The sequence below is a fragment of the Humulus lupulus genome, chromosome X, assembly GCF_963169125.1.
Source record: "Humulus lupulus chromosome X, drHumLupu1.1, whole genome shotgun sequence".
NCBI classification, from domain to species: domain Eukaryota; kingdom Viridiplantae; phylum Streptophyta; class Magnoliopsida; order Rosales; family Cannabaceae; genus Humulus; species Humulus lupulus.
Window position 1 is genome coordinate 1190499 of NC_084802.1, and position 14368 is coordinate 1204866.

The following is a 14368-nucleotide window of genomic DNA, read 5'->3' on the forward strand; positions in this document are numbered from 1 at the left end:
TTTAGATTTTTACTTAAATAAATAAATAAATAACTGTTTATTTTATGGTAACCCAACACACCTAAACTATAATCAACTAAACTAAACTAGATTTTCAGGTATAGATTACATCGATTATAATTCATACTCTTTGATAAAGAATAACAATTCGTGTTTAACTCGTATTTATGTCGTGTCAAGACTCATATATTAAAATCAAAACCTATCGAATTTAATAACCTTGTCAAAAATTAAAACTCAAATTCAACTTAATTATCTATTTGTGTCAACCTATCAATCTATTCATTTACTCATGATAAGTTTAACACGTGTATGACTTATTTAACTTGTTTATACAACTTATTTAACTCATTTAATATATTTTAAAACCAATACAAAGGTCTAATACAGTGTATGAAAACACACACGCATGAGACTTTACCTATTTCAATATAATTAACTTTGTTTGAATATAGTTTAATATTTTTTTTTCAGTTTTTTTTTTTTGGTTCTTATTCCCAATTGTATGGATATTTGTCATCTTCTTCTACTATCTTATTTATTTAAATAAATAATGTGTGTGGAAGCCACGAGTAGTAATAATATATTTTTAGATTATCGAAGAAGAAGAATACAGTTTGAATTTATCATAAAATAAATTAATTATTTTTGGATTAATTAATTGATAAAGCAAACGAAGAACAACGTAAGCTTAACACATACAATTGAACTAAAATAATTAGTAAACTAAGCCTAATTTATTATTATATAAATAAAGCTTTATATTAATTTTTTAAGAGAAGAAAAAACTCTTGCTCCAACCCAAAGGCCAGGAGTACTGTATAGTTGAATAAAAATGACACGTACGTACACCAAATTAAACTAAAATATATACTATTTTCAAACCTTCTATATATCACTATTTATTATTTATAAAATTAAAAAAAAATTGTGACGTTTTAAAGAGGAAAACTAATGATATTAAAGAAATGAACAAATTACAAGTTTTAAGTTAATAAAATAAGAGGTTAATTGATATAAATTAAATATACACTATTTTCAAACCTTCTATCATAATTTATTATTTATAAAAATAATACTATTTTGGCTCTTATATTTTACACGATTACTCATTTGGATCTTATGTTTTGCTAAATTATATTTCAACACACGTATTTTGTAAAATATATCAAAATAATTTTAAATATAAGATAAATTATTAGGTCTCGACGATATAATGAGTTCAAAAAAGTTAGAAATGTGGCCAAAGAGCAGACAAAGAAATATTATATTTGAAATTATTCGGACAAAAATTGAATTTAAGGTACTATTTTGATACATTTTATAAAACACAAGATTGAAAATATAGTTCAACAAAATATTTGAATCAAAATGATATTTTCTAAAAATAATATAATATGTAACTTTTTAAACAGGAAAAATGATAATAATAATTATTATTAAAGAAATGAGCAAATTAAAAGTTTAAATTATTAAAAAAAGAGCTTAATTACTGTTGCTTTATAGTGTTTCAGAAGTGAAAAAGCTAAAATTAAGATTTCCTAACATTAAAAGGCCGGCCACAAATTTGTGGCAATTCGTTTTGGTATGCAATTTAATTTAATTATATACTTATACATGTCATTAAAATGAAAATAATAATAATAATTATTATTATTATTATTATTATTAATTAGTGTTAAGATATGTTGAATGAGTCAAAGTGGAATATGCATGAATATATGATGATGAGGACAATACAATATGTTATTAATTTAGATTCATTCCACATCAAATGCTTATCTAACTCTAACACACTTGTTTGACATAATAATCTAAACCCTAAATATAAATAATTAAAAAACATGTAAGGCTCATATTCATTTGGAGAATATATACATATATATATATAAAAAATATATATGAGAAAATTATGAAAGAAAGTTGTGTGGTTCATTTGGTGAGAGACTACCAATTGTACTATCACACATTTTGAGAATCAACAAATATTCTTTAGAAAAATTCATATATATATATTTTATCTTATCCCATTATTTTTTTTCAAATGAATAGGCTATGATTATTATCTTACAAGAGATATGAGCATTGGGTAATCCTTTCCTATAAAAACTCACTAAAAAATAATTATTTAATACAACAATATATAATAATACAAAAATTGTCTAACAAATCAAATCAAATATAAAAGTATGATGCCAATTATATACATTTTCTATATCCTAACATATAGTCTTAACATATATTTCTATTATTAACATGGTCTTAATTTTAATTATAAGTAATTAATAGCTAAATAATTTTTCTACAATGTAGTTTTGTAAAATAGAATTTTTTTTAAAATTTAAATTAAATATATTACATTTACATAAGGTACTTTTATATTTGAGCCTCACTCAACTCGAGTATATACTTTACTTGAACCATATTTGAAATTTAAAATCAACAAGTAATATCTTACTTTTTTTTTAATGTAATGTTGTGGTGATAGCTCTTGTTGTTTTGTTCATCCTTCGGCTAACAAAGTGATCCCTTTACTAGTTATCTATGTTACCAAGTTTTTAATATATAACAAAAGTTGAATGTTGCCTTCTATATCGTGAAAATTAAACTATAACTTTGCAAAATAAATATATATATATATATAAACTAGTCTATGAATACTTTTTACTTTTAATCATTAAAAGTCCCTTGTAATAAAGATTTAGAAAAAATCTACAATAAAGCGGACCCAGAATTTAACTTTAAGGGACGAATTTTAAAAATTATATATATAATAAGCCAAAAAAATAATAATAAATATCATATGTATCTTAAAAAAAAAACACATTTAGTGGAGTTTGAAACCTTGTTAGGGTGATTTATATATATCAATTTATTTGTTACACTAAAGTCTTATTATTTAAATATTAGCTTCAATTAAAAATATATACATTAATTAATTAAAATACATATATTTTTTAAAAAAAAATTAGTGGGGGCAACAGCACACACTCATCTCTATGTGGGTCTGCTCCTGAAGTACACATTTTTACCTTACGAGTAGGTATGATCCTATTTTAGGCACATATTCAAATACTAATTTTTTTTCAACTTTGATGGTGGTGTTCATTGTAGTTATAGTAGGGTTCTTATAAATTTTTGAGAAATTTTTATGGTAACAAAATTAAGATTCAAAGAGTATGTTGTATATGTTGTTTTTTTATACGCATGAAAAACAGACTATTTGATTTTAGCATAATAAATCATTAAAAATTTATTGAAGACTGTCATAATAATAATAAAAAAAAACTAAGATCATAACTAATTTACGTGCTTAAAACAGGATCGTGCCCTACTAATAAAGTAAAAAGGCATACCTTACTCTAGACTCTCCCTAAAAATTTAATTAGAGTCTCCCAACAAATATTTTTTAACAATATTAGTGTTAATTGAAGAGCTTTTGTTATAAACTAAAATTAGTTGACTCAACAACTTTTTATAATTAATAATTTTATATACCTTTTTGGACCCTGTATTTTTTCTCATTACCTGTTTGGACCCTCTATTTTGACAAATTACTTTTTGGACCCTATGTTTTGTAAAATAGTTAAAATAGAACCCATAATTTTAATGGGGTTTTAATATTAAAAACAAATTTTAAATTTGAACTACTACAACTTGCTCTTTTTTTGTATCCCCAAAAAAGAAGATAATTTTTTCTCTAATATTGCAACATTAATTTGATTTAAAGAGCAACTGAGTGAGCAACTTGGAGAGTAATATTCCAATCTTAACCTAAGAACCTCTAGTGAAAATTGGATCCGGAATGGCTAATAATAGGAGAGCCATAGTAGGAACTTGTTCAAAACAAGGCTTGTTCTGTTGTTCAGCCCTAGTTCAACCAATAAAGTCATCTTGCAAATACAATGACAGTCTCAGAACCTTGGATAGAAGTACCACTAAAATGAGCAATAATATCCAGATCTAACAACACACTCAAAGCCTCAACAACAGATCCCTTATATACATGTGCATGGGATAGGAGACACTATCAGCTTGGTTGATTATCCAACCCAAGAGTACATTCACTTCTAATGGCACAGCAAAAGCTGCACATAAATAGATGAATCCACTCAACTGATAGCTTAGCTCGCATCTCATTGGCCGCCGGATACAGGTACACTATCTTCCGGCACTGTGTCTGTTGGAAGCGACTTCTTTGTAAGAGCCTTCGGCAAGTCCACAAACTCTTGTGCGCAGCGCTGTTGAGGGTGTGCCAGCAGTGTGCACATGTACTTGAAGAGGACACGCTGCAGCCCCTGGCCGCTCTCGAAAATGTAGCCTTCATATTCGCTAACATGGTCCAAGGCGTCCACGAGTGAGTCGTAGACATCTTGTGGGCAGTTGTCGGGTCCTGGCTTGTCGTGAAGGTAGATAACATCTAAAGTGAAGAACTTCTGGTTTACAGGCCATTGGTGTTGCGGCCGTATGGATGATCTGCAGTAGATGAGAATCTAAGAGCAAATTGCAATTGGTAAGGTTATGTCAAGTGTGATCAGATTGGTCAAAGAATGAGAGAAAGGCATAAATGGAAGTGAAGCAAAACTACTAACCACCCTAAGAATACGATTCTGAGCACGGGACCTCTTTGCTTCGTGTGCTGCTACACGGAGCAGATTGGTGAGATCAGCTTGACCTGTTGCTTGAGTAGCTGAGAGTCCCCGAAGTGCTTCGTTTGCAGACTCAACGTCACAGCTAAACTCTTTTCGAAGCTTCAAAATATAAGAGAGAGAGAGAGAGAGAAATTTTTGCCTCAATCAAACAGAACTAAACAAAATCACACGCAATGGAAATTGAGTTGTTCAAGCGAAAAGGCTGCATGTTTATGTTAGAGTAAAATCAAACATCTAGAACTCTGGCTTGTGTTTCAAAAAAGGCTCTGTTTTGTTCATAAAAGAAAAAATATTCTAATAGCATAATGAGAATAAAACACTTAAGAGAATAAGGGAAGAAGAAAAAGATTAGTGCGTAAAATATATAACGAAACAAGGATGGTGAATTCGCTTCTTAATACAGCTACAGAATCCACATGGTTGTGTGTTAGGCACCCAATAAAGGGTAAAATAGGAACAAACTAAGTCGTGGGAAGTGAAAATATTTTCTAGTGGTAATGGTAAATAGAAAAGTAGGTCCACATTATTAATAGAGTGTTGCTATTTGGCACCTTAAGGTGTCCAACACCACAACACCACATGAGGTGGCATACCCCATAATACTTATTAAATTCAAACAAATGGGACCCGATATTGGATTGCACCAATAGCGATAAGTCAACTACTTGTGGTGTTGGGCACCAGTGGTGCCCCTTAGCAATTCTCTTATTAATATTACGTGACTCCTTATTTTCTTTTGTTAAGAGTGAGTTATATTATGGGGAATTGTGAAATTTTTTTTGGAAGTAGTGAATACATTTAAACAGCATAGAAGAGAAAAGGTTGTGTGGGTAACATACACTAATATAAAGTAGTACGTCCACAATAATATTATGTGTACCCCACATTTGTAAAGATAGATGTGTTCTACACGTGTGTCCTCTAGGATTTTCCTTATTTAGGAGTGAGTTATATTATGGGGAAGTTTGAAATTTTTTCCAGGATTAGTGAGAATATTTAAACAGCATAGAAGAGAAGAGATTGAAGATGGGTGTGGATTATATGAAATGGTTTAGGAGCTGATGCTCTTGGGAGAAGGGGTGGTCTCTTGAATACTACCAGGTTCTTGGTATTGTCTAACTGGTTTTGTATATTTTTTGCTAAGTACAGAGGAAATTCACGTAGTATACTCTTCTTCTTCTTCTATTATCTGAACTTGTGTATGGAATTTACTTGGGTCTTAATTTTCTGATACTTAAAAATCAAATGCAAAACACTTCTAATGGTTTCACACAAAACCCATGGATTTCTAACTCCATCCAACTAAAATTCCACCAACAAAGCAAAAAGCTTGATCAAGCAGGTCACCTAACAATGACAGCTTTCGAAAACCAAACCTCCTCAGGCCTTGTCCACATATGATCACATTAAGGTCCAAACATCTCTTGAAATTTGTAAAGAACCCAAAAACTAAATGGTTATCTATAGTGAAATTAATTCATCTTTGTACTTAAATCGAATCAACCAGCCGTTTCAACCATTGATCATGCACAATTGCTATTCAAAACAACCATGTACAGCTCAGTGAAGATCAATACTAATAATTGTACGCATTTTTCCCCAATTCATAGCAAATGTAGGTTAATCAGGCAATAACACAATCGAAAGCGAGGAACCCAATTCAATTAATCACACAACAACACATAAAATTCAGAGCAAGAGTAGGTTAGGGTACCGACCCAAGAAGGGGATTTGCCGAGAGTGGCAAAGGCGAAGCGATGGTCGGGATTGATGGTGAGCTTGGCGTTGATGAAGAGGAGAATGGCTTGCTTGATTGAGTCCAAACGAGTAATGGGTCTGCCATTAGGGCCGGAAACCTTCATCTCGACGAGGGATTCAGGGTCGACATCAATGCAGAAGAGAATATCTTCGTTCATGATCCGTGAAGGTCGCAACACGTAGTTGCTCGCTCCTCCTGAGCTATCTCCCTCGATTCCTTCCATGCTTGGAACGGTGTCGTTTCTTCAGTCGAGAAGACTGTCTGTGAGTGAGGATGGCGAAGACTCCGAACGGTGTCGTTTCTTCAGTCGAGAAGACTCCGAACGGTGCCGTTTCAGGAGGAGGACGACAACCTGAGCGAACCGATGATGAAGATGCACGATTTGGGTGTAGCTAACTGATATATTTATGCAAATTTATAGAAAAAAAAAAATAGTTAGATAAAATTATCTAATTGGTCCACGTCATATTTCTCAATTTTAGTTAGATATATTTATTGAGACACACTTTTCTATATTTTAGCCCGCGAGGTGAGGTGGCAATTGATGATTCGTTAGTGATTTTTTATAATAATTATTAAATTATATTAATATAATTATGTCACAGATAATATTTGCATTTTTTTTTTAATTTAATGACATGTATTATTTTTTAAACAATGTTTATTTTTACAAAATAATAACTCATGATAATTTAATTTTATTACAATTATGTTACCATCAAATACTTATTTTATTTATCTATATCAAAAAGATGAACTCTCTGTCATATTCATTACTCATTATCATATTTTAAATAATAATGAATTCATAATCTATTAAAGAAGAGCTATGCCACTTCATTAAGATGATTTCAAGTATGCATATTGGTTTTCATCAAAATTTTAAATATATTATCAATAATACAAACAATATACAACTTGTTGTTATTTTTTTTAAATAAATTCATATAAATATTTTATTTTCCTTATTTATATATTTATAAAAAAAAAAGTGTTTCCATTTTATTATTGAAGTGTGTACAGAAGTGTTTCGATTTTATTATCATTATTATTTTAACCCTTTTTTTGTATTTGAAACTGTTTTTTTATTAATGGATATCTATTAGTTATATTTATATTTATATTATTTATTATTCTTTTAATAATATATTTTTAGAAAATAATGTATTAACGTAATAATATTTTTTCTGTATTAATAGTATTTCTACTATATATATATGTACACAAACTCCAGAATTAGAAAAAAAAAATTATTCTTTTTTTATTGTTCATTGGATTTTTGTTCATAGTTAATTTGATTTCTATAAATGAAATTGTATTTAATAATGACATAATTGTAATAAAATTAAATATTATTTTGCAAAAATAGATATTGTTTAAAGATCACATATGTCATTAAATTAAAAAAATAATGGATAAGAAAGTTGCCTAAAGAGTCTCCTAATTCACTTGTACAAAAATATTAATAAAAAAGTATATGTATCTCAAGCCTCACTCATTATTAAATATTACTTATTTGATTAGTCCAAGTCATCTTTCTCAATTTTAGGTCATATTTATTAGGGAAATTTGCGGCATAAATACCTATTTTGTTCATTTTGTTGCTAATAAGTACCCAATTTTTAAAAATTGCGGCATAAATACCTATTTTGTTCATTTTGTTGCTAATAAGTACCCAATTTTTAAAAATTGCTGCATTAATACTCAAAATTCCATTTTTTTAGACTCTGCCGTTGGTACCCACTTAACAGAGTTACTATTAAGGACACGTGTACTGTCCTGATAATTCTTCTTTTTTTCACCTAATTAATTAAGAAAATACATAAAACTAATTAAAATAAAAATTAGTACTCTAAAGTCTTACAGACAGATGACATCTGATAGTAAGTACTCTAAAGTTTCCTCTTTGACTTTTTATCGGGCTAAAAATAAAGCTAGACACATTATTGATGGTACTTATTGTATTTTCTTAATTAATTAGGTGAAAAAAAAAAGAATTATCAGGACAGTACACGTGTCCTTAATAGTAACTCTGTTAAGTGGGTACCAACGGCAGAGTCTAAAAAGTAGAATTTTGAGTATTAATGCAGCAATTTTTAAAAATTAGGTACTTATTAGCAACAAAATGGGAATTTATGCCACAATTTTTAAAAATTAGATACTTATTAGCAACAAAATGAACAAAATGGGTATTTATGCCGCAAATTTCCCTATTTATTATTGGAGCAAATTTGCCTTAATAAACATTACTAAGAAAATGTCTCAATTTTTAAAGTTGTAGCAAGATGAACTTTTAATGCTATATAATTATTTTTCTTCAATTTTATTTATTTCTCCTTCTCACATTTTCGAAATTGATTCCATTTCATTTAAAAGAATGGATTCAAACCAATTTATAATCAATTTACCTAATTTTTTTCCTTTCAAAATGAGGATTCCATGTTCCTTCAAAATTAGAATAAATTTATACATTATAATTTTTCTAGTTTATAGCAATATCAATTTATAACTTGATGTTGGTATTTGTGGTATATCTTGTCTGTGTGTAATTTTTTTTTTAAATTATGGTATAGGTTTTATTAAAATAGTATATTTTTGTAGTATATATTGTTTAATAAATTTAATTTTATATTTATTTTTCTAATATTGATGATATTGATTTTTTTTGGATTAATATAGTTATTTTATGTGCTGTGGTATACATTTATTTGGTTAATCTTGATTCAAAATTATATTCATTATTTTTTTTATTGATTTTGAGAGTATGATTTTATTACTTTCTTATATTATTATTATTATTATTATTATTATACACCATATGTGTTTAATTAATAACATCTTCAAAGTTATGTTGATGTTTTATTTATTTTTAATTTTGATGATAAATCATATTTATTAATTTGTGTTGATGCAATATTTCGTCAACAACATATAAACAAGAGATGTGACGGTAAAAAAATTAGAGTAGGTGTCAATGTGACCTAAATCTATGAGTTATTCTCTTGATGCGGTTTTTTCTCAATAATAATCTAAAACATGATTATGTTTTAGATGTATAACAATAGTAAAAAATTTTGAAAAACAACAAAATTATAGTGGTTGGATGCTAAAAAATATTTATTTATCAGTCTAATGAAGGTTGTTATTAATATTTTGTTTTAATACAAACTTTGATAGCGTTTCTCCATGTCCAAAATCAATTGTCTTCTTCATTCTTATAACTTCCTTTATTTATAAGATGGTCGAAGTTGTTTATATTCCTTTAAATCATGAGCACTGTTTATTGACATAATATGGTGTCTAATGTTATTGTGATTTGTGCATTTTAACATCAAGTTCTTAAAATAAAATATGTGAGACTGGATATTAAATTGCATAAATTGTGATATGTCACAACAAGGGATGTTGGATGCTCAAGAAATGTTGTCCCTTAGCAATATTCTTAAATTAAAGATTTAGTTATCTGATTTATTCTAACAAAAATTCTAATTTGACTAATCAAATAAACTATAAGTCAAAATACTAAAAAGTAATTTCTTCTATTTAAAAGATTGACCAACTATATCGAGATGCCAAAATCTAAAATAATTAGAGACAACTTATCTTATTGGTCTATCTCATCAATCTAAGGATAAATCTTAGTTTAAATAGGATGCTAATAACTACAATTTGTTTTTTTGTTTTATCTCAAAAAATATATATATTTTATTGTACTCTACGACACGTCGTTTTGAATTTTTAAGTTTGATGCCTAAAGACGCCAACTTCTTCTTCTTCGTAGTTTCTTCCATTTCCTTCCTTAGAATTCTAAGGTCTAATCCTTGTTTGAGCTCATTCTCAGTTGCCCTGGAAAGATGGCTTGCTTACACGACCATAGCTGCGAAGATCATGATTGTTCCTCTGATTGGTCTCTGTACAAGCACATAGACCTCCCTAAGGTATTTTACTATTTTCATTCACTCCCAACTTTACTCTTTTCTTATATTCACTGTCAATTCAATTCAACTCAACTCCTTGTAGGTTATCTTTTCCATGTTATTTTGTAACCCAAGTTTGAGATTCTCACACCCATTGTTGCTGTGGAGCAATTTTGTTCCTGATTGATGACCCACTAGCGTAAATCTTTGAAGAATTAACCCCAGACTGTTTGATTTTGTTTCTTATTGTATTTCCTCGGTGATCAATTGGATTGATATTGTTGAACTGGTTTTCTTGGTTGTTAGTGCTTCGCAACGTATTTGGCTATATATTTTTATGCAGTCCAAGATCGATATTCTCAGACCCAATAGCTTAAATATTTGAAAAATTAGTTCCAGAAATGTTTGATGCTGTCTTCTGTAGTTTTTCAAGAGATGTAATCGTGTTGGTTATTTATTGGAAATATGGTAAGTATTCATTTTTGGTTCATTGAAAACTTTGAAACTTGGGAAATCGAATCATTTGTTAATGATTATGTAATTGGAACTTATTTTTTGTTGATTACCAATGATCCCATTGTTGTTTTCTAAATTTTTCTTCCATTTCCTTCAGTTGCATGAGTTCAAACCACTCCTTGATGCTGTGCATTTTTCTAATCCTATTTTGATGGGTTTTTAGGTGTCTGCTTTGAACGAGGCTACTCCAGGAAGTGTTAAATCTGTGTTCAAAGCTTGGGAGCATCGATTGAATTCTACGGGGGTAATTAGCTTCATTTAATCCTTCTTTTTAAAATTTGTTGCTCAAAGACGATATATTCATACAAAACCAAATTTAAGCTTAGGTATGATTTGAAGGGAACTTCCAGAATTGTTTTCGGCTGAATGTTTTTTGAGACGCTTACCAGTTGAAACACCATATTCCTAGCGTGTTACCTTAAGTTACAGAATATACCTTTATGCTTTTCTGTAGTGTGACATTACATAATGAGTATTCAATCTTTAGCTTTATGTAGTCCAGTTGTAGTTGGAACCTTTATTTTCACATTGATTTTTCAAACACCACAACTCTTAGAATTCTTTATTGCATGAGTTTTATAATTCTAGTGTAAGAGAATATTTGTTGCTGGGCATATAATGCTTTACTTCATACTCTTTTCTACAACAGGAACACTTGGAAAGCAATGAGGGTGACCCCGAGTTACTAGTGTTTATTCCGTAAGTGGCTGCTTTTGTCTCTTAAGAGGCTATTTATTACCTCCGCAACATTCATTATAAGTTCTAACAAACCCTTAAAAATAAATCAAGTATAGATAGAGAGTAAAATACTAAAACATCAAGACGCGTAGATATTTAATTCCGATTTGTTAACTGTGTAAATTCATTCTCATTTATGTTGGATGGGTTCATATCAGAATAATGTCAGCTTGGTATGCTTGCTCTATTTCTTTAGGGGGCATCGTGCCTAGTTTCGCATGACACTGTAAATTCAACATCTGTTCCTGTGTCTTAGTTCATGGCAGATTTTAAGTTGAGTAGTGATATCACTGACAGATTGTATCTTACTCCAGTCTCGTTGAGTCTAGGTAGTCATTACTATCTCACTTAAGAAAAACCCCAATAAATTTCTAGCTTTGGTTTTGAGTAGAGATTAGTTATGCTTTACTATGTATGATAAAGTTTTTTCCAGGCTTTCTTAGTTTCCTGTCCTTTTTTCTGTTTTGGTGATAGGTTTACATCAGATGTAAAGATCAAGAGCATATGTGTTGTTGGTGGTGCTGATGGAACAAGTCCATCAAAGATGAGAGCGTAAGTTAAACCTTTCGAGCTTTTCATGCTAAACCACGACTTACTTATATTGGTCAAGGTTTCATCGTGTGCAAGCAGATGTAGCAAAGGTAGAAAAGTTATCTATTTTCTCGCGTGAGAGGAACAGAATAACATTGACACAGCTTTTTTTAAAAAAATGATCTCGTCCTTCCTATTGTTATTATATCTGGAAGAAAGCTCTTAGATTGTGTTATCTAAACCAGGTTCATAAACCGAGAGGGCATTGATTTTTCGGATGCTCAAAGTATGCAAGCTATTCAGGTACTGCTTAACCTTTAGTTTGCGTGTGAGTTGATTGAAAATGTTAAACATTTCAACTTATTTGGACTATTTGCTCGTGTTTAAGGAATGGGAATTGGCTGAAAACTCCCAGGGAGTCTTAGAGTACCAAACAAGGTAACTATTACCTGTCTCAAGTGCTACTTGAGAAATATGCATTGATCTATAATCACTTTGTACAAAAGCAGTGTTGGCAGCTGTTGTTCCTTTTTGCCAACTGATATGTGAATATATGTTCCGTAGTAGTAAGATTAATGCAACAAGGCATTATATGGTTTTAAAATATTAGAACAATTAAATATAACCACTCATTTTATGATATTTCAAGTGGTGTTGGGTACCATATGGGGCGTTATAGTAATGCTCTTAGTAATATATTGTCTCAATTTATCCATGACATTTAGATATTCCAAATTCCAAAGTGTGGGAAATATCACATTACATTTCCCCGAGAATTTCGGTGGCGATGCCTCTCAGATTCACTATATTGGTTTCAAAGGCGAAGCAACTCAGGTAAATTCATATCCCACGATAGCCCTATACAGATTTCTGAGTGTTAGTACATAGTACTACTTGCTACTTAGGTCATTGACTGTGTTTTTGGGTGACCAGTTGAAGAGGGATGTTGTTGCAACAATTGTGTATGAACTCATGCCAAATCCTTCTGATCACAAGTAAGTCTTCTTTCTTGATCATCAGAATGAATGTAGGTTCCATTTTGAAGGGTTTATACATTTTTAGACTCTATGTTTTGTCTTATGTTTTGTCTCATTACCTGTTTGGACCCTGTGTTTTGACAAATTACTTTTTGAATCTTGTGTTTTATAAAATAGTTCAAATAGAAACTTAATTTTAATGAACAAAAAATTGAGTATAACAACACGGTTCTTAGGCAGAATGACTGTATTTTTGTTATGAGTTGTTAGTTTGATGAATTATTTGTGATTTTAGTTCAAAAAACTTTGATCAAAATCAAGTTTAGGGGTCTATTTGAACTATTTTAGAAAATACAGGGTCAAAAAAGTAATTTGTCAAAACACAGAGTCCAAACAAGTAATGAGACAAAACACATAGTCTAAAAAATTATAAAGCCTTATTTTAACCAATATGTATTTTTTTTTAATTGATTTTTTTTCTTTTAATTTTCAGGACAAAGGCAGAAGGAGGTGGTCTTTCTCATGTGGAATGAGAAATATCATATGCCTACACTACATTTTATGTTGAGTTGTTAATGATACAGTTTTATGGGATTAATTAGATATATAAATATGACCAAAATGAGCTAACCTCTTACAAAGGTGAGCATATGTTATAGTTGGATGTCACTGCCTATGAATTCAGTGCCAAATCCAGTCCTGTATTCATCTGAGAGTTTACAACTAATATAAAATGGGATTTTACTTTTTACCTCAATTATCCATTCTATTTTTGTATGAATCTTATTATCTTATTACCACTTTTCTCAATGCTAATAATAAAAGGGTTTATACATTTTTTGTCTCATTACCTGATTGTTTGGATCTTGTATTTTGACAAACAAAATTTTGGACTGTGTTTTGTAAAATAGTTCAAATAAATCTCTAAATCTAATTTTGATGAAGAAAAAATTGAATATAACAATAACAGTTGTTAGCTAAGATAATTTTGTTTTTGTTTTAAATTGTTAGTTTGGTGAATTATTTGTAATTTTAGCTAAAAAAAAACTTTGATTAAAATCGAGTTTATGGTTTTATTTAAACAATTTTATAAAACATAAGGTATAAAAAATCATTTATCAAAACATAGGGTCCAGACTTTTAATTGGACAAAATACAAAGTACAAAATATATATACTTTTTTATAATAAAAAAAAGTTTGGCTTCTATTAATATGTATTAAATTTAAATCACACACATTGTATTATTAAATTAGTGCACTTGAAAAAGAAGTCATTA

General features: G+C 29.5%; 2 protein-coding genes across 2 annotated transcripts; one reads left to right on the forward strand and one right to left on the reverse strand.

Annotated features, from left to right (window-relative positions):
* Nucleotides 1-3810: 3810 nt before the first annotated feature.
* LOC133804573 (uncharacterized) lies at nt 3811-6806 on the reverse strand. The gene is made up of 3 exons (XM_062242724.1): nt 6371-6806; nt 4593-4751; nt 3811-4493 (listed from the first exon to the last, which is right to left on the reverse strand). The coding sequence occupies exons 1-3, from the start codon at nt 6632-6634 to the stop codon at nt 4137-4139; spliced, it is 780 nt and encodes a 259-aa protein (XP_062098708.1). The 5' UTR covers nt 6635-6806; the 3' UTR covers nt 3811-4136.
* Nucleotides 6807-10169: 3363 nt separating this feature from the next.
* Nucleotides 10170-13847, forward strand: LOC133803756 (uncharacterized). Its single transcript, XM_062241867.1, has 9 exons — nt 10170-10349; nt 11008-11088; nt 11494-11543; nt 12057-12134; nt 12359-12416; nt 12502-12551; nt 12839-12947; nt 13047-13108; nt 13584-13847. Exons 1-9 carry the CDS (start codon nt 10266-10268, stop codon nt 13621-13623), a joined length of 612 nt encoding a protein of 203 aa, XP_062097851.1. The 5' UTR covers nt 10170-10265; the 3' UTR covers nt 13624-13847.
* Nucleotides 13848-14368: the final 521 nt, after the last annotated feature.